Below are 20844 nucleotides of genomic sequence, written 5' to 3' on the forward strand. Positions count from 1 at the left end.
TTATTGCCCATTATTTTTTTTCTTTTTTTTTTGTGATAGAAGACTAGATAATCTTTTCATACTCTTTGTGTGTATGAACACTTTTTATTTTTTTTAATTTTTTTATACTGGGAACGGCCCAAGTTTGTTTGAATACCTTTTTTTTCTAATTCTTATTAAAACTTATCATGTACAAATATTCAAGGCACGATCTTTTTATTAAGCACAAGCATATGCCTCCATTCTTTGTGTGTATGAACGCTTTTTATTTATTTATTTTGGGTTAATCTCGGTTTACTACCCTGAAGTTTTTGTGTTTTCAACATTTGATACATCATGTTTTTTTTCATCCTAGAGTGGTACCTAAAGTCATAATTCTGGGACATTTTCATACATTCGTTAAATTTTCTGTTAAAATCTCCGTTAACCGATGACATGGTGCTCACATGGACAATGACTAGGTGCCATGTGGATATTAAAAAAAATAAAAAAAATAAAAACATTAAAAAAAAAAAAAAAAAAAAAAATATGGGCCTATCCTTACCAACCCACGCACCCACCCAGCCATCCTTCCCTTCTCTGTTCTCTCTTCTGCGCCCACCCACCTAAACCTTCCTCATCTCTCTTTCTATGTCCGCTACCCACCCCACTTAAGCATCACCCACCCGCTTCTCAAAACTATCTCCTCGATTTCCAACCGTCCTGATTCACACCCAAACCCATATCCGAATTCACCACATCTGCCTCCGCCATTGTCATCACTCCCTGCATCACTTTCAGCCTCGCCTGCTCCATCGCCGGTAGTTTGTTCCATTCTAGCTTCCATGTGCACGACAACACGATCTATCTCAGTCGTTCCGTATCCGTAACCCACCACAAACCCTGGGTTTCATCTCTGCAAAGTATATACCTTGTTTTCTACAAAAATAAAATTGGGGAAGAAGCATATCTTTGTCCAACTGTTTTAGGAATCGAAAGGGAAAAAACAAATTGAATTTGTATAAAATTGAAGAAATCATTTTGGGATTTTGGTTTAGTGGGAGCAGAATCAGGCGAATGTGTGGTTGCCTTCTGTAGAAAAAGGTATGTAGGCTAAAAATTATATTTGTTATTGATACGTGAATGTGGAGAAATGGAAGAGAATGCTTTTTTTCTCATTGTGTTTCTCTACAAGATTACAAGGATATATATACATGATACAAGTGTGTAGGTAGGACAAGGTAGGACGGTTGTAGAGGACAAGGTAGCCGTCCTAGTGTGTAGGTAGGACAAGGTAGGACGGCTGTAGGACGGCTAGTGTGTAGGTAGGACAAGGTAGGACGGCTGTAGGACGGCTTATTCTTCCAATAATAATATTATATACAATTACACAATGACTCCAACCATATTCCTTATTTGTCTAACACTCCCCCTCAAGTTGGAGAGTGGATGTCAAGAACTCCCAACTTGCATAACATACCTGAAAACTTTTCTTTCCCAAGAGGTTTGGTAAACAAGTCTGCCAACTGTTGTGCCGTACCCACATGCTTGGTCTCTATTGTGCCATCTACAATCTTATCTCGTATAAAGTGACAATCCATCTCAATGTGACTAGTTCGTTCATGAAAAACAGGATTGGCAGCTATATGTAACGCTGCTTGATTATCACAAAATAAAATGGAATGACCATCCAAAGGAATGTTCAAATCCTTCAACAAAAAACGAAGCCAAACTATCTCGCAACAAGCACCTGCCATGGCCCTATATTCCGCCTCTGCTGAAGAGAGCGAAACGGTTTTCTGTCGTTTTGTCCGCCAAGAAATCAAAGAACCGCCCAAGAATACACAATACCCAGTAGTCGAACGGCGAGTGATAGGGCAACCTGCCCAATCAGAATCACAAAACGCAGTTAACTTGGTCTGGTTGTCAGAACGAAATAATAAACCTTGACCTGGAGTAGCCTTCAAATAACGAACAATACGAAGCGCAGCATCCATATGAGATATCCTTGGCTCGTGCATAAAACGGCTTAGAACATGCACAGAATAGGTGATATCCGGCCGAGTGATAGTGAGATATATTAACCGACCTACTAATCGTCGATACTTTTCAGGATCCTTGAGAAGTTCTCCTTTATCAGATAATTTTGTGTCATCCATAGGAAAAGCAATGGGTCGTGCTCCCAAAAAACCATAGTCCTTGAGAATCTCTAATGTATACTTGCGTTGAGAAATATAAATCCCTTGTTTGGAACGAGAAACCTCAATACCCAAAAAATATTTTAAATCACCAAGGTCTTTTATCCGAAAATGATCACGGAGAAAAGACTTCAGAGAATTAATGGCACTAGCATCATTGCCTGTAATCACAATATCATCCACATAAATGAGCAAAGTTGTGAAAGAAATACCAGACTTTTTAGTGAACAATGAATAGTCAGCTTTGGATTGTTGAAAACCGGCAGAAATGATGGCATTAGTGAATTTGGCAAACCATTGGCGAGAAGCCTGCTTAAGACCATAAAGTGACTTGTGAAGGCGACACACAAGATTCTCCCCCTGTCGCCGAAGACCAGGAGGAGGAGACATATAGATTTCTTCATGTAAGTCACCATGTAAGAAAGCATTATTAACATCAAGCTGATGAAAAGACCAAGACTGACTAGCAGCAAGAGCAAGAAGACAACGCACCGTAATCATCTTAGCAGTAGGAGAAAAAGTGTCATGATAATCAATACCTTCAGCCTGAGGGAAGCCTTTAGCAACCAAACGAGCTTTGTAGCGGTCAATAGAGCCGTCAGAATTGTGCTTGAGTTGGTACACCCACTTACAACCAATGGGAATTTTGCCAGGGGGCAAGGAAGTTAAAGTCCAAGTACCATTAGCATGTAAAGCTTGAAGCTCCTCAGTCATAGCACGTTGCCAATTGGGGTCAGTGGCAGCCTCGGCAAAGGAGGAAGGCTCCACAGTCCGACTGATAGAGTTAATGTAAGAAAAATGCCTGGGAGAGTAACGGTGATTAGAGAGAAAATTACAAAGTGGATATCGCGTACCTTGTGTAGAACCGGGTTGCGAAGTCGAAGATGGGTGGGATGGCAGAATCACCTGTGAGCAAACGTAGTCTTTTAAATAGGATGGAGGTTTATGGGCACGGGAAGAGGTGCGGGGAAGGGGAGGATTGGTAGGTAGTGGGGGGTAGGGATGTCCGTGGGTAAAAGGGTGAGAGGTGGAGGAGGGTGAGGCGTCGAGGCAAGAAGGGGTGGGTTATATGTAAAGTCCAGAGGGGGTGGGATGGGTAGGGTAGGCGAAGAGGATGGGATAGGAGGGTGAGAAACGGCATAAGGGAAAGTAGTTTCGTGAAAGATGACGTCTCGACTAGGGAAAATGCGGTGATTGTCGAGATCGTAAAGGGTATAGGCCTTTTGTCCATGAGGATAACCGAGAAAAATGCAACGATGAGCCCGAGGGGAAAATTTGGTGGTAGGAGTGACAGAGGTGGCATATGCCAGACAACCAAAGACGCGGAAGTGGTCATAAGATGGGATTTTCGAAAAGAGAACCTCAAATGGGGATTTATGATGGAGAAGACGGGTAGGGAGACGATTGATGAGATAAGTAGCGGTAATAACACATTCCCCCCAAAACTTGATAGGAAGATGGGATTGAAAACGAAGGGCGCGAGCGGTTTCAAGAAGATGACGATGTTTTCTTTCAACAATGCCATTTTGTTGGGGGGTATAAACACAAGAAGTTTGTAAAAGCACCCCATGATCAGAGAAAAAACTACGAAGAGATAAAAATTCACCACCATTGTCAGTACGAATGCATTGGATGGTAGTGCGGAATTGGGTAGTGACATAAGCAAAAAAATCCTTAATTAATTGTTGAGTGTCGGATTTATGTTTCATGAGGAAGACCCACGTAAAGCGAGAAAAATCATCCACAATGGTTAAGAAATAATGAGCACCAGAAAGAGAAGATTGACGATTCGGGCCCCAAATATCACAATGAATTAAAGCAAAAGGGAAAGTTGATGAAATTGAACTCAAAAGAAAAGGTTGACGAGTTTGTTTTGCCAACGGACAAACATCACAAATATGACTAGAATCAAAAGGACAATTAAGAGAGCTAGATGCTAAAGCTTGCAAACGAGTGGAGGAGGGGTGACCAAGACGCCTATGCCAGAGGGAGGAGGGGATGGTAATGATGTTGCAGAGAGGTTGACGGGTGGGGAAAGAAGAGGTAAGGGCCACAAGGTAATACAGATCGCCACGTCGCTTACCCACACCAATCATCGCCTTTGAAACCAAGTCCTGCAAAACACACCAAGAAGGAAATAAGGGTTATGGAACACGATAATCCATCTGTAAGTTTACCAACCGATAAAAGGTCCACTCGGAAATTAGGGACACATAAAACATCCTTCAAAGTAACTGATGAATTTAAAGGAAGAGTGCCGGTAAAAGTAATGGGAGCGGAAACACCACTAGGCAAAGAAACAGGCGGCAAATGTGAAGGAGAACGATTAACCAAACATGAAGCGGAAGAAGTAATATGATCCGTAGCACCACTGTCAAGAATCCATTGACCATGACGAAAGGTGACAGGTAACAAACCTTGGGCAAAATCAGTAGTGAGCACGGCATTGGCCTGAGGAGGGGTGGTGGTGTCACGTAGAGCAGCTAGAACACGGGAGTGCTGCTCGGTAGAGAGGTCAGGCATGGCAAGCTGCAAGTCATGCAAAGTGGGCTGGGCCCCGTGCACTTGGTGGGTCGCTGGAGTAGAAGAGGAGGCGGGGGCCTGGGTGCCTTGCACGTGATGGGCCTGGGTGAAATTATGGGGCCGGGAAGTAGAAAACCGTGGCTGCCGGGGAGGACTGGAAGGTGCATGGCTGCGGGAAGAACTGGAAGCAGTGGCACGGCGCGGTGGTCGCCACGGTTGGCCATGAAGGGGATGGCCAACGGGATAGCCATGAAGTTTATGGCAGGTGTCTCGGGTATGATAATCAAAATTGCAGTAGGTGCAGTGGAGGGGAGGACGAGCAGATGAGGGACGGGACGGGCCACGAACAGCCATGACAGCAGGTTGATCGACAGAGCGGATGACGCCCAGGGAGCGTTGTTTTTCAGCTTGAGACATCGAGGAACAGGCCTGACGAACAGTGGGAAGGGGATTCATTAAAAGAATCTGGTCACGAACAGCAGCAAAGGATTCGTTGAGGCCCATTAAAAATTGCATGAGTTGTTGACGGTCATGCTTGGCGGTGCAAGAGCACGTGCAGCCATCATTATAAGAAGCAAGCTCATCCCAGAGAGCTTTCAGGCAAGTAAAATAGGCAGAGATAGAAGAAGAACCTTGAGAAATTGTAGCAAGTTCCCAGTTGAGTTGGAAGATGCGTGGAGCATTACTCTGAGAGAAGCGTTCGCGAAGATCATCCCATATAGCTTGGACAGAGGTGGAAAAAAGCACAGATTCTTGAAGGTCAGGTTCCAAGGAATGTAGAAGCCAAGAGAGAATCATGTCATTGAGAATCATGTCATTGCAACGACGCCAAGCCGCGTGAGCATCAGGGTCGTCGGAGGAAGAAGGTTCTTGGATATCGCCAGTGATGAAACCAAGTTTATTCTTGGCACTCAAGGAAAGCTGCATGCCACGGGCCCAGGATGTGTAGTTATCACCATTCAACTTCTTGGATACAAGGACAAGATTCGGGTGGTCGGAATGATGAAGGGAAAAAACACCATCGGAAGAAGAAGAGTCAGCCATGGGAACGGCAGAGAAAGCTGCCGAAAAAAAAATTAGGGCTAGGGTTATAAACCTGCTCTGTATACCATGTAGAAAAAGGTATGTAGGCTAAAAATTATATTTGTTATTGATACGTGAATGTGGAGAAATGGAAGAGAATGCTTTTTTTCTCATTGTGTTTCTCTACAAGATTACAAGGATATATATACATGATACAAGTGTGTAGGTAGGACAAGGTAGGACGGCTGTAGAGGACAAAGTAGCCGTCCTAGTGTGTAGGTAGGACGGCTGTAGGACGGCTAGTGTGTAGGTAGGACGGCTGTAGGACGGCTTATTCTTCCAATAATAATATTATATACAATTACACAATGACTCCAACCATATTCCTTATTTGTCTAACAGATGAGGACTGGTGGTTTTAAAAAGGAGTTGCAGATCTGGGAGTTTGAGGCGAGGGAGAGCCAAGAAGGAAGCTCTTATTTGATATGACTGAGTTTGGGTTGGGCGCAGAGGAGATAAGAGAGAAGGGAGGGAGGGCTGGGTGGGAGTGGGGTTGGGTAGAATAATCCCCAGATTTTTTTTAAAATTTTTAATATCCACATGGCGCCTAGTCATTATCCATGTGGGTGCCACGTCATCAATTAACAGAGATTTTAACAGAAAATTTAACGGATGTATGAAAGTGTCCTAGAATTATGACTTTAGGAACCACTCTGGGATGAAAAAAACATGATGTATCAAATGTTGAAAGCCAAAATACTTCAAGATAGTAAACTGAGATTAACCCATTTATTTTAAATGGGAAGAGGAGGGGAAGAGAGGGAGAGACAAAACGTGGGTGGGAATGGGAGTGGGTGGTTTTTGTCTTTATTTTTTATTTTTTTTAATTTAGATATATCTTAACATCACTTGTAGCTGATGTTTCAATAAAAAATAATAAATTTTAGATCTAAGAAATTATATTATTGCCTATCATTTTTTATTTTGTGATAAAAGACTAAATAATCTTTTCACCATTTTTTGGTTGATAAGGAGTGTTATATTAGGTAGTTTAAATAAGGTCTTCCACAATTTGCCAAAAAAAAGTGATTATGATACCAATATATTGAACTTATATAAGAATTACACTCCTACAATGCTCCGGAAAAAATGAGTGTGATGTCAAGATCATCTCTACACACACACACACACACACAAAACATTCAAATATGAGATTTCATCCTAAGATCACTGAGACATTTTATGATAAAACTCGACGCTTAGCAATAAGTAATCAATTAAGTTGGGACAATACAAGTGATATTGGTGGTGAATTATGTTAGGCTTAAAAAGTTTATCAGTACTTTTCCAATAGGAAATGCAAGTTTTCTAAACAAATTTCATATTTCGGATAGGTCAATAATCATTTATTTTTTTTGGTATAAGTCAATTGAAACAACTCTCTTCCCTAGTTAAATTAACAAAAACAATTTTTTTGGTCAGTACTGACACAGCGAATGTTATAAGAAAATGGATTACGAACAGTCACCCTTGAGTAAAATCTGGAACACCACAAGCGTGATAGAATTATTGACACAAATATCAAAAGTCCCCCAAACAGAACACCAAGAAGGTGTATTTATAGTCCAACAATAAACCAAACCCGTCTAAAAAGGAAAAGAAAACAAAAAACAAAAGTATCAAAATGGTCCTTTAAACTTAAACTGTTGTTTTGTGACGCTCTAGTTGCTTTTCTATCCTTTCTGCTAGCTGCTCTCTACATCAAATACCCCTCTCTAATATTTCTCTTACTTGACTTCTCCTAAATCGTCAAAATATTGATTGACCTAAAACAAAATATTGATGGATGTGAACACTAAACTTAAATTGAATATAATCTTTCTTTTCCAATAATGAAATTGCATTCGAGTGCTGAATAATGCATTTTTTTAATCAAATTATATTTTATATCAAATTCATCTAAACTACGGAGAGGAAAATTTAAACTTGAATGCATGAGAAAAGTACATTGTACCAATCAACTTGATTAAATCCAAATTTGCAATTATGAAAAATATTGCGTTCAACATTTATATGTGCATTTTGTTCACCCAAAAAAGCAAAAATAAAAAAAAAAATAAAAAAAAAAAACATTTATATGTGCATAACTCTTCCGCTTGGCCAACCAGGGGAAGGCGTCATGTCATCATCCTTTGCTGCTGTACCACCAGAATTGAAGCTCTACAATTGATGTCCGGGGATGCAAGCAAGTCCCCTACGGTCCCTAGCTCCGGAAATTCACTCCATTCCGAAAGCCCCGCAGTCTGCTGGGACTGCTCCATATGCCTTCTCCCAACTATAATTAGGTCATACTCATCTACCATAGACCGAAGCACTAAAGCCGTCTGAGGGCCATCTTTCACAACCTCCTCCAAGTATATCACAAAACCCTCACCCACATCGTTATATCTAAAACCCTTCATTTCCTCGGCATCAAGAACACTATCCCAATCCGTACCGGCTTCAGAGTTTGCGGCAACAAGTCGGATCACGGTCAGGCTTATTGTGGAGTCGTTTGCCATTCTCTTGGCAAATGACAATGCTTCCCTATCGTCCTTCCCTCCCAAGAAGAATATAGCCACGGAGAAGGATGACTCGGGTGCTACAGCGGAGGTGGACCGTCCCAAATGGCCGTGGTCTACTAGGATTCCAACCGAACATGGGGCTCTTTCTAGGACACTGCAATTTAGGTTCCTTACGCTATTGTCTTCTGATTCCACTGACCCGTCCATCGACCATCTTCGGTGAAATGGGAGCACAATTAGGGAACAGAGTTTGTCCAATGCTAGGGTGCATATGTCTTCATGCATGTATTTTGGTGGAGAGATTGCTGTGAAGATGCTTAAAGATACAGCACCAAGATTTTCTCTAACAAAGTGATTGAAGTAAAGAATGACATTGTCTGAGTATGAAGTACTGGAAGTAGATTTTTTCTGCATTTGGTGGGAGATGAAAAGAGGAGAGGCTCTGCCCACTAATTCAATAAGGTGAAGAACATGAACAGCAATCGGGTTGTCTCTAGATGGACATGCTGCATCAAGTAGATTGATGAGTGCAGGCATGTTAGCTGACCTATGAATGCAAGCAAGTATTCTGAGCTCAGAATTGGGTTTCAAATGCATCATATTCCTTCTTTGGTAACCGGCATATTTTCTAGAAGGATCATACAGGCAATTCACCAGGATTGGCATAAGAGTTGCAGTCACGATGACGCTAGTCATCGCCAAAGCGAATGCTGATTCACTGATGGTCTGCATAGAAAGAAAATGAGAGACAATTGTTCACAATGGTAGAGCGAGAAAAAAAAAGTATCGGAGTTGCATATATATTTTTAGGCCTATTTTTTACTGCATTAGCTCATCACATGATATGATGAGTAAATTATTTCATTTGACACTCATCACATCAATTATCGTGTCTAATTATTAACAGATATAGCAACTGAATGTCACGACATCACGTGGTTAGCTAATGTGATAATATGTCCCTCTATCCTACTTTTAACTTAAGAGACAAAAGGGTCTGGGTAGAGAGAGAGACGGGCTACGTACCTGACTGTCTCTTAAGTCGGTATAGGAGGCAAGATTGACAATGCCTTTGCAGCACAAAATGAAAGCAATTGATAAGGCATCGACGAAGGGCATGTTGCAATACAAGGGAACAATCAGACTGGCTATAAATTTGGTCACAAGAGCGACAAGGATGAGGATTCCATTGATTTGTGCAAAAGAGTCAGTTAAGATATGTTCCAGGGACCAGAAATTTGTCCTCATTGCACTTGTAGTCACAAAGATGGGAAGCATCACATCAGAAACGAATATGTTGAGCTTTTCTTCAATAGCTGATCCCAATGGTGGTCCGGCTGGGACAGCCAAACCAAATATAAATGGGCCGAAATAAAAACCCTGACCGTAAAGATGCGAAAGCAGGCCGGATAGTAGCACAAGGATGATGGTCATATTGACATAGCCTTTCTTGACGGGCCTATTTTCCGGGGTCTGCCTGATAATCCGCAACATTACCGGTCGAACTATGATGATCACAACAATAATATAGCCAACGGCTGCTGCTAGTGCTTTTATCATACCCCTTGTATCATGAGTCTCATTTCCCATTCTAGGAATTTGCCCCACTAATTGAAGGAACACACTGATTATGTCACTGACTAATGCGGCAGACATGCCTAATCGACCAATCTCCGAATTCAGAATTTTCAGCTCCTCAAGAAGGCAAGCCACAACCGGAAATGGAGTCATTGAATGTAACAGAGTCATGAATGGAAGTTCAAATTGTTCGTGTTTGGTTAGGCTGAACATTTTAGCGTTGAGCGTGGCTTGGACAGCCATAGTGACTACTAAAGGCGCCACGACGCATGCAACACCAGTGTACAAGCCTTTTTTACCTGTCCTTTTTATCATTCCCAAATCCATTTTCACTCCAATTAGAAACATGAAGAGCCCATAACCCAACTCAGACAGAAGACCGAGTGATTCTTGGCTGTTTACATTAAACAAGAAGTTCTTGTAGAATTCGTAGTGCCCAAGGAGTGTAGGGCTGAGGATTATGCCGGTCTACTTCACAAGAAACCATCTTAAGGGATCAGTAACAATTAAAGTAAACTTCGAGAGTGCTAACTCTCCTCATATATTAGAGCACAAAAAAATATTCATACAAAGCAATGTTCTCTTGCCATTCTATTTGGCCATACTGTGAATCTGAATTAATAACTAGCTTGGATTTGTTTGATTGTGTAATCAAGATTTCCAAAAGAATTTTACTCTATTATATATTATACCGTCCCTTTCCGTCAAGGTATCCCTCGAATAAGCTTATTAGACAGATCATTTATAGGGCCCGTTCACAAAGTATTGAAACGATCAACCGTCCATCTTTTAAGTTTTCACTCAGAGTATTCCAACCAAAAAATCACCACAATCCAAAACCATTTGATCGTTCCATTAAATGGTAGTCATAATAGTATTTCTTTGGATTTGTCTAATTTTTTGTAAGGATGATTTATGAATGATATACTTAAATATAGATGGTTTGGATAGTTGAAAAAAGTTACGAAATGAGCACCAGAATGTGTCCCTCAAATAAAATTATTTGAGAGATCCTTCAACTGAAGATGATATGTGTACATATATCACCACAATCCAAAACTATTTGACCGTTCCATTAAATGTAGACATAATAGTGTTTCTTTGAAAAATTGTATCGTCTATTTTCTTCACTACAATTGAATGTCTTAATGATTTTGGGTTTGTCCAATTTTTTTGTAAGGATGATATCTACTTAAATATGGATGATTTGGATTGTCGAAAAAAGTTACGAAATAAGCATCACAAGGTGTCTCTCAAATAAAATTATTTTAGAGATTCCTCAACGGAAGATGATATGTGTACATATATATATATATATATATCGTTTTTTTTATTCAATAATTTTCATGCGTAATTTTAAACTTAAAATATTCTTCAGCAGAGTAAAAACTAAGTTTACTAAACCAAATCATCATTGGCTTAAATATATACATGAATACATGCTAGAAGAGTAAAACCATATGCATGTGCATTGCTATCCATTCTCACATATACGTGGAATCCCTACCTTTATTTTTTTTGGATAGAGAATCCCTACCTAATGATTAAAGCAATGTAATATAAATAGTTATATCAAAATAAGAGAGGTAAAAAAACAGTACTTACTATAATTTGGCACGTGAACCTTGGAACTCCAAAATAGCGAAAAACGAAATAGAAGGCTTGTGTGATGATAAAAATTAAAACCATCTGTATCTCCAGATTTGGAAGGGTATACAGCTGATCATCACTATCTGTGTAGTTTCTCGAGTACAGGCCAGGTGAATGCACGTTAGGAGGGAACTCGGTACACTCAGTAACTCTCGTTTCCGAACTGGTTAGGTTGGCCGCCGTGTGAGTCGCCATTGTTTCGTGGCTTGAAGCCTCCCTCGTGTTCTCTCTTTTTTGATCAGAAAGGCAAAGGAAGGAAAGAAAGTTTGGGTTTCCCTTCTGCAAAGTTTAAGATCGATACTATTGTTATATATAATACTAGGGATATGTAACAGTAATGAAACTAATTAACCTTCCAGCATAGACTCTGAATGTCTAGAAGCCAAAGTTGTTTAAATTCAAAGCTATTGGATGGACAGATGAATAGAAGAACGAATTCCAAGGCAACAAAAGTCAGTTATATGCAGGCTTGATATTAGGGTTTATTCGCAAGTTAGTCAATAATAATAAAAAAGAAGATTACATTCACACACCCCAAATTACTTATCTCACACTTTTTTAATTTTTTTAATATTTTTCTATCAAGGGTTAATGATGTGTAGAAAATATTAAAAATTTAAAAGGAGGTGGAAGAAGTAATTTGAGGTGTGTGAATATAATATCTCCAATAAAAACCACTAGCGGTGGATATTGGTGGTTAAGTAGTTGACAATTTGTGTTTAATTTTTTGTATTTATATTTTATGGGGCTTTAGTAAGACCGAATCTGTGACGTCGGATTCTTCATCAAGGTTGCTAACATGTTAGTTTGACTGGCATTGACTTTTCTATAGAAAGTGGGTCATACAGAATGTATGAGTTGGCTAAGAAAGATAGATCATCATCTAAGGAAAGAAGCATATTTCTATAATTATACAAGAGACACCTTGTAAAACCATATAAAACCTTACTTAGTACAAGAGTTGAGATAAAATTGATTGTGCAAATAACACCTTTGACTTTATTAAGTTCATGCAGATTGAAATTGTTGGTGCCAAAACTCGATGGCGCTTGGCACGAGGTTCAACAGGTATATATTTCGGGTGTTGCTTTCCCTTGGTGTCACGGGATGACTTGAGAGAAAGAGAGAATAAGAGTGTTATTGTTGGAGGCTGCCAATAAACAATGTTTGAATGTGTGTAAATTTGTGCGCAAATTTAACTTCTTAACAAAATGATTGTGCACCAAGTGTGACTCTAGTTCGGTTAAGTTCTTTTTTTGTGCCTCGAGCCAACGAGGACTTCAAATTTAGTGTAACTTTGTGTATGCTTGACTAAAAATTAAATAAAAGCAAAATAGAAACTAAAGTGAGAAACATAATGTAATCATTTCATGATGGAGTCATGACTACAAACCTTCGCATAAGTAAAATCTAAGCAGATGTGCCGAGCTACATAACTTGAAATGTAAATTGAGCGAAAATGTAAAGAAACCAATTAAACTTTAGCAAGATTCAATCCATGAAGAGCAAGATAATGATAGAGGAGTCCACTAAGATCAATGGTGTTAGATTGGACTTAGTACAAAACATGCACTTCATAGAGGAAATCAGGGTGGTTGGAATTGCACATCAACCGAATCATACTATGGGTGACAGAGTTGTAAGACTTTTAGATCCTAGGGATTGCGATTGCACATAAACCGAATCACACATCTTCGCCGCCTCAGAGTCTGAGGTTGTCGGGGAAGAAGCAGAAGTTGTTGTTATAGTCGTAGGATTCGCCGGCGAGCGTGATGATGCAGGCGGATCGGAGGGCGAGGATTATGATGCCGAAGGTGAGGAGGCGTACCAGGATGTTCCATTGAGGGGTGTGTTTCGGTGCGGGCGACTCCATGGAGAATTTTTACGCCAGCGAATTAAGAAATCAAAAGTGACAAGCTTGAAGACTATTTTAGGGTTTTGAAAAGGGGAAGGAGGTGGGTTTTGAAAACAGGGAGGGAAAGGCAATTTATGGAAAGTAACGATGGTGTACACTTGTCGAGTTATTATTGGCTGGTCCCTTCGAACGAGTCAATGGGCATCGTTGTTAGGGTTATAAATTTTGTCCACACATTTAATCTCCCTAACATTACTCTAGGGTGTTTGCCGGCTTTCTTTTGAGTCTGAGTGCAAATAAAACGATTTATTATTTTTTCCTGCTCAAGTATATTTTCTGCTTTGAACTAACTCTTCTAGAATATGCATTAAGCTTCCCCTAATTATGTCTGATTTATGTAATTCTTTTAGTGTTTTGGTTACATTTCCTTGGAGTGTTGTACTTACACTAGCTAGCTTAAACTGCATAACAATAGTGTTGTTTTCAAATAGATAGGGTTACATATATATTTTACAATTTCATCACTTAGAGTTTGCTAGTGAGTTCTATAAATATTCTAGTATACAACAAATCTAAAATACAATACTATAGGATCAATAAAAATAGAAATGTTCCTTGAACACTCGGGGAAATCTTGCATGTGAGAGAATGAAGAATTGATTTCAGTATCTAAAATTTCAAATTTAATAGACCATTCTCATGTAACAAGTACAGCGATCTTAAGAACATTGATCGATGCGAGTGAGTAACTGTCAATCGTTAATATAAATGAATAACGCAATGCATCAACGACTGATAATCACTCTGCACACATTATTAAGTCAACCGTTGTCAACACCCAGGAGATGGAGAGGGGAGTGGAACACAAACGGAGCTCCTAAGTCCTAACCTTCCTCTAGTGTTATGATTTGTCAACCTATATAGCTCGGAGAGGCTGGGGAGTGAGATGGAGGCTAGAGCGCATGGAGGATTTGGAGACGTAGCTCATGCCGAGAAAGCATAGAAAATCCAGCTCAACCTAAGTCTCTTAACCCTAAACATCAGAATTCCCATGCCGGCACCGACGAAGTGCAGGAGGCTCGTAAAGAACTGGTGGCGAAATATGTTACTTGTAGATTGCAAAAAGTGCACTATTAATTCCCAATGATACTACATATATGTTTGATAATGCTTAGATTATGATAAATGTTAAGAAAAATTTCTCAAAGTGATATTCTCTATGAATTCTTTGTCACCTCATAATTTAACGTCAATTCTCGTGCCAATTTTATAAAACATTATGCAAAAAAATATAATGTTGCAGAAAGTCCATAAAAAATCCTACTTTTAAAAGAATCTCCTAGCATTTCTCTGTTAATAAACTCCATGTATTTATTTCTGGGATACCTTTGTTCCCATCTATCCAACATTTTCACCTACAAGTAATACCAACTTGTCTGGTTTTCCACATGCAATTCATGTCAAAAATCGAACACCATTTAAGGATAACCCACACTCCCATGTATCGTACACGTAAACAACAAACATCGGATGCGTGAGCTGCTTGTACTCTTAACGGATCATGGAACCCTAAAAAGAACCCTAACTTTTGGCGCCATCTACAACTCACCAAACGACAAGTTGACAATCGCAGCATAAAACCGGGTTCACCAATAGATAAAGAGGATTAAGGAATAATTAAAAGGGAACAAAGATCAGTAAAATGAATTAATATAAAAATGGATTAAGGAATACAACCCATGTAATTAGATAAGCTATTTGCTTGGTCGGTCGGTGGGTGTGTGTGAACACTGATCGGACAGGCCTCAGCATCCCATTGGGTGTGTGGACGCACCGTGTGGCTCACGCAAGTGTCCTGCTCTTATGATCTGATCGCATCCCACCCACTAAGGATAACTTTTTTTTATTTATTTCTTGGGGAATTACAAATTTTCCACTCAAACTTTCGGTTTTCCCACTTTGGTTTCTAAATTTTTCTTTCATCTCAATTAGTCCTTGGACTTCCGAAAGGTGTGTTTTTTTTTTTTTTTTTTTTTGAATCATATTTAGAATTGTTTTGTGGTGTGTTTACTATTCTTTTGTACTCTCTTCTCTTTACCACAAGATAGGTCAATAAAGTGCGAATGGGTGCGGAGAAGGAAACGACAAACACTCATGAAGAGGCAAAACACCAATGCCCAAATAAAACTACAAAATAGCACAAGACTTAAAAGCACATAGTAAATGGTCATCTAAAAATTCTTAATACAACCAGGAAGGTCACAAAAGACAATAAGTCCCAACCCAAGATTGCTTTTTCAGATTATCAAGAAATTTAGACATGTCGTCATTTGTTATTTTTTTTTTATCACAAACGATACTATTATTTCAAAGTACATTAAAGAAATAAGGGGTTTGAACTAAAAAAGCAATAGGTTAAACACTCTTAACAACCAGGACAATTCCTTACAAAGTCTATCATTTGTTCTCAATAAACACACTTGAAAGTGTTTTAGGAAAACGCGACAAAAATGTTTGTAGAGGAAATGAGATATTCCCACAATTCAGAGGGCTTATTTGTAATAAACAAATAGTTAGAAAATAGACCATTCATGACTACTACAATTCATGACCCAATACTATGAACGCGGCTTAATATGAGCTGGACCCACCAAAGGGACCAATCCAGAAATGTCCATGTGGGAAAGTAACAAATAAAAGGAAATATACAAAATGGACCTTGACCAACTTGTGCACTAAGTAATGCAAAATCTACAGCTCAACATATTTGACCAATTCAAACCTCAGCTTAAGATGTAACTGATGACGATTGCAAATCTGACTGCCGGTTGTGTTATTTGCACTCACTTTTACTTTTACATATATCTCAATTCTCAGCAATCAGATAAAATGGTTCTAGATGATCGAAATGTAAAAATTAACAAACAAAAACGTATGAGAAGTAAATAGACGTGGGTGAATAACATCACTTCTAATTAAAAGACATCATCTTATGAGTTCCACATCTTCTAAATGTTGTTGGCTTATAGAGAACAAAATCGTATGTAACTTAAGTAATTAAGAGCCATTTATTTTTATATAACGATTTTGAGTTTCAGTTGGATCATTTGAAACTGCATGTGAATTTTTCAACATTTTTCAAGTTAATGAGGGGGAAAAGAAACCACATTTCAAATGGTATAATATTGAACTAAAATAAACATATGTGGGATACAAAAAAAAAAAATTGATTCGAGGCTCTTTAGCTGAGATAGCAAAGAAAACCCTCAAAACAAAAAAGAAAAAAAAATGAAAAGTCATTGACAAACTTTCTTCCTACGTGCCCATACAATTATGAATATACATAAAACAATCCCTGTAATTGTAAAAAAAATATACACAACACAATAAACAAACAATAAAAGAAACGAATGGAAAGAACCCGACTGTGTGCGTGTGTGAATATCCTATCGGTTTAATCCCTTTCCCGAAATATAAGACTTCAAAAAAAACCCTATCAGCACAGCAATGATTCAAAAAATGCATCATCCCTTGGCTCTTCCTTGGCTTTAGAAAATATGTCACTAAGCTGTGTTTGGTTCATGTATGATCCCATGGAGTTTCCGTCGAACCCCACGAATCCGTAACTTCCCGGGCTCTGCAACATCTCTAGGCTAAAGGGAGCATGCCCTTCTGATGTTGGTTGCCTCAAGTTTTGAAGAGAGTTGGTATTAGCAGAATTGTTAGTGTAGTGAGTTATAGGCCTCATTGCTGAAGCTACATTGTTGTTGTTGTTTGGTATAGGCCTATTGACAGCAGCATGGCTGCTGCTGCCACGAGCGGCAGGGACGTCGTGGTTGTGCTTCCCTTCATAGGTCGTGATCACTGCTCTAAGATCGTGAGAAGCTCTCTCAACATGCTTTCTCACTGGACATCCTGGATTTGTGCACTTGTAGTAGCTCCTGCAATTTCACAAAAATAAATAAACCTTTTGCAAAAAAAAAAAATACAAAAATACATGCATTCCCATCAAAAGCAATTCATATTTCAAAAGTTTGAAAAAGTAAATATCAAAATCGTGATTACGGGGGAGGGTTTTAACTTTTTACCTTGGATTTGGGTTGCCTTTTACCACTTTCTGACCGTACTTCCTCCATCTGTATCCATCATCTAGAATATCAATGTCACTAGTTGTCTGAACTACAACTCTAGGCTCTCTCACTGTTCTACTCCCAGGTGCTGAAATTCCTTCATTGCGATCAGCTTCATTTTTCCTGTACAGTCATGGGAAAAAGAAAAGTCCAATTAATCTCACAAATAATGGCACCAAACACACAAATAATGTACACATAAATCAAGGCTATAAATTTTAACACTTCTCCGGAGAATCGATGTAAAATTATAAAATAATCAATTTGTAGCGCAGATGGTTAAAACGAGTGTCAAAACCGATACCCTTAAGTAATCAAACTTACCATCTTTTTGCATTAGGTTCATCTTCATCAAACTCCTCCCCTCCTCCTGACTTGCTCCTCTGAGAGCTCTGCTCAAAATCATCGTCCCCGATCGATATCGATGAATGCTCAGGAGTTCCAATGGAATCCATTTGTGAATTGCCATGATTAGCATAAGTTTGATCTGGGATTTCATTGGTGTTGGTGGGATTGAAAGCATGAATTGCATGAGAATTTGATGATGATCTTCTAGGGTTCTGTGGCTTGGGATGGTTGTGATTGCCCTTGTAAACAATCTCAGTGATTTGTCCATCCAACGACCTCTCTACTTTTTTCTTAGTTGGGCAATTAGGGTAAGTGCACTTGTAATAGCTTCTGGGATTTTCACTTCCCTTCACTTGTTTTTGACCATATTTTCTCCAATTGAAACCATCATCCGACTTCCTGCTCAAGGTCTGAGATTGCTGGTTGAAACCGCCATTCGCCGGAGCATTACTTTGGAGAGTTTTGGTGGTCAATTCAGATGACAAGGTCTGAACAGAACCATATTCTTGCTTTGGGAGTTCTTGAGCCGGAAAGTAATTGTTGTTGCATGCCTGCTCTTGTGTCTGAAAGATAGAAATAGTAATCGATTAGTTGCTAAACAATCAATCGTGTCGATAAAGGAGATCAAATTTGAAGAAAATTGAGTACTTGGTTTTAATAAAGACAGGACGCCCTGCACAGAGACGGACCGTGTGACAAAATACGACATTAAGGAAGTGAAAAAACAGATTACGTACAGTTTGAATTGAGGTGTTTGAGGATTGAAACATTGACGATGATGAAGAAATGGGAGGTCTTGCTTGGGTTTGGAAAGAGAAGTCTGAGTGGTTCTTGCTCTCCTGCTTTACGTTCTGTTGGTTGTTCTTCCAATTGAAGGCCCCACGAGCTGCAAAGCTTCCAGTAGTTGGAGATGGAAGAATCTGGTAAAAAATAACACAAAACAAGAGAAACACAATGAGTAAAACTATCAAAACAAAACAGTATTACAACTAACAAAACATTACCCAATAATTAAACAGAAAAATTAACAAACCCCAGAAAAGTAAAGTTCAGAAAATCAGAAGACTTTGACTTCAGAAATGAAAAATATCACACAAATATCCTCTTTTTCAATTATTATTTTTTAATATATCTTAATTTCTTCATAATCCTAACTGGGAAAACTGCAGAACCCAAGAAAACAGAAATCCAAAATATACAAACATAATATATATACACACACATATACATATACATACGTTTGAAGCGTTTAGGAGAACAGGAGAGTCAAGAAGCTCAGCTGGGCTCAACCCAGGTGGGATAGCAAAGTAGGAAGATGGAGATATAGAGGGAGGAGAAATGGGAAGTGAGGGCGGCGGTAGGGACTTGAATTTGGGTACGCCGGACCCAGTACGCTCTGCAATTCGATCCGATAGCCCGCCCTGGCCGATGTATCTAGGTGGGTTCGAGTACTCATCTGTGCCGGCTTCTAAGAGGTCGGAGAAGGAGTTGGTCATGAATGGGTGCGTTGAGAAAGTGAAGGCTGCTGGGTGTGAGTTTGCTGAGGTTTCTAAGCTCCCTGAAGAGGAGGCCATCAATCAAGAGAGAGAAAAACAGAGAAGAGAGAGAGAGAGAGAGATCAGTTTTGAGTCAAAAAATGGAAACTGGCTTTAAGAGATTACTGTGGAAGAAGAGAAGAGGAGAGAGAGAGAGATCAGTTTTGAGTCAAAAAATGGAAACTGGCTTTAAGAGATTACTGTGGAAGAAGAGAAGAGGATGGTCACGTATTGCACAAGGCTCTCTGTTCTTTCTTCTCTATGTCTTTTAGGGAGGTTTCTGAGAAACTCAGGGGATGTTTGACCGTTGAATAATTTTTTGTAACTTTTTTCGTTACCAAAATAATAATAATAATAATCGTTTTTATTTGGAATTTTTTTGTGGTCAAAGCTCGTGGGTTTGACTGGTTGGCGGCCTTAAGCTCTACTAGTTGTATTTATATATTTATTTTAAGAAATATCAATTTGGAGATTTAATTTGTAAACAAAAATAATTAATATCAACTGAATAAAATACATTATGAATAATGTATCTGATCTAACAGTTCAAATTCAAGTTATCAACTAATACATACCGATCTCATTCCCTTAATATTTTTCATTTTCTCTTATTCGTTACCAATTATATAAATCTGAATTTGATATGGGTAATTAACTTATTAGAATATACTTATGTTGTAAGTCTGTTGTTGGAACTTTTTGTAATTATTCAGTATTACGATTCACATTATTCGTAATTTTTCATTCAACGAGTAAAGTCCAATAATTTAGTTTAAGATAGTTTTGTATGTTTTTTTTTTTAAAAACTTTTTATAACAAACGATAAACTTTGTAGTAGTTTTTAGTACAATTTTTTTTTTTTTATGTTTATATTATAAAGAAATTATTAGGAGCCAATCTATGATAGGTTGTTTTGACTCCCTAAAGATTTATGAAAGAAAATTGAGGTTTCATTCTTAAACGAACTATAGTAATATAAAGAGTGATCCAACTCTCTATAAGCCTTTAATAAAAAATAAAAAAAAATAAAAAACTCTATAAGTCTATGAGATTATCTAATTTCTAACGTGAGATTCATACTTTCAATAAGATTCATCCACCCGCGCTTGAGTTGGTATCTACCATACCAAACCTTGAGTAATGAAGACATAATCATGTTTAGTCTAGTGATTTTTCGATTCAAACCATCACGTGAAACATTAAAAATATACTTTTGGGTGCCTTTCTTGCTTCCTTTTAGTTTCTTCTTAATTATAGTCTTCGAATTTATCTAAAAGCATGTATTCTCCAATTACTTTTACCCTTTTCATAGCATTTTTTCTTTACATTTTCTTCTTCATGTAATATTGAACTATGTGTTCAAAAAGAACTCTTCTTAATCTCCAGGCCATGATTGCTTTTGGACGTTTACGAAAAATCAAAGATGTTAAGAGAAGAGTTAGATAAGCTACATTAAGCTAATGCTAAAATAATATTTGAAAT

At 38.6% G+C, this 20844-nt stretch overlaps 2 protein-coding genes across 2 annotated transcripts; both read right to left on the reverse strand.

The window, feature by feature from the left end:
• Positions 1-7879: 7879 nt before the first annotated feature.
• On the reverse strand, positions 7880-11689 carry LOC137715677 (cation/H(+) antiporter 4-like). Its single transcript, XM_068455011.1, has 3 exons — positions 11562-11689; positions 9293-10238; positions 7880-8992 (listed from the first exon to the last, which is right to left on the reverse strand). Exons 1-3 carry the CDS (start codon positions 11687-11689, stop codon positions 7880-7882), a joined length of 2187 nt encoding a protein of 728 aa, XP_068311112.1.
• A 4941-nt stretch (positions 11690-16630) lies between these two features.
• LOC137715328 (probable WRKY transcription factor 26) lies at positions 16631-19599 on the reverse strand. Its single transcript, XM_068454615.1, has 5 exons — positions 19066-19599; positions 18565-18747; positions 17804-18390; positions 17438-17602; positions 16631-17290 (listed from the first exon to the last, which is right to left on the reverse strand). The coding sequence occupies exons 1-5, from the start codon at positions 19399-19401 to the stop codon at positions 16846-16848; spliced, it is 1716 nt and encodes a 571-aa protein (XP_068310716.1). The 5' UTR covers positions 19402-19599; the 3' UTR covers positions 16631-16845.
• Between the last annotated feature and the right edge of the window lie 1245 nt (positions 19600-20844).

The sequence above is a fragment of the Pyrus communis genome, chromosome 14 (genome assembly GCF_963583255.1).
Source record: "Pyrus communis chromosome 14, drPyrComm1.1, whole genome shotgun sequence".
NCBI classification, from domain to species: domain Eukaryota; kingdom Viridiplantae; phylum Streptophyta; class Magnoliopsida; order Rosales; family Rosaceae; genus Pyrus; species Pyrus communis.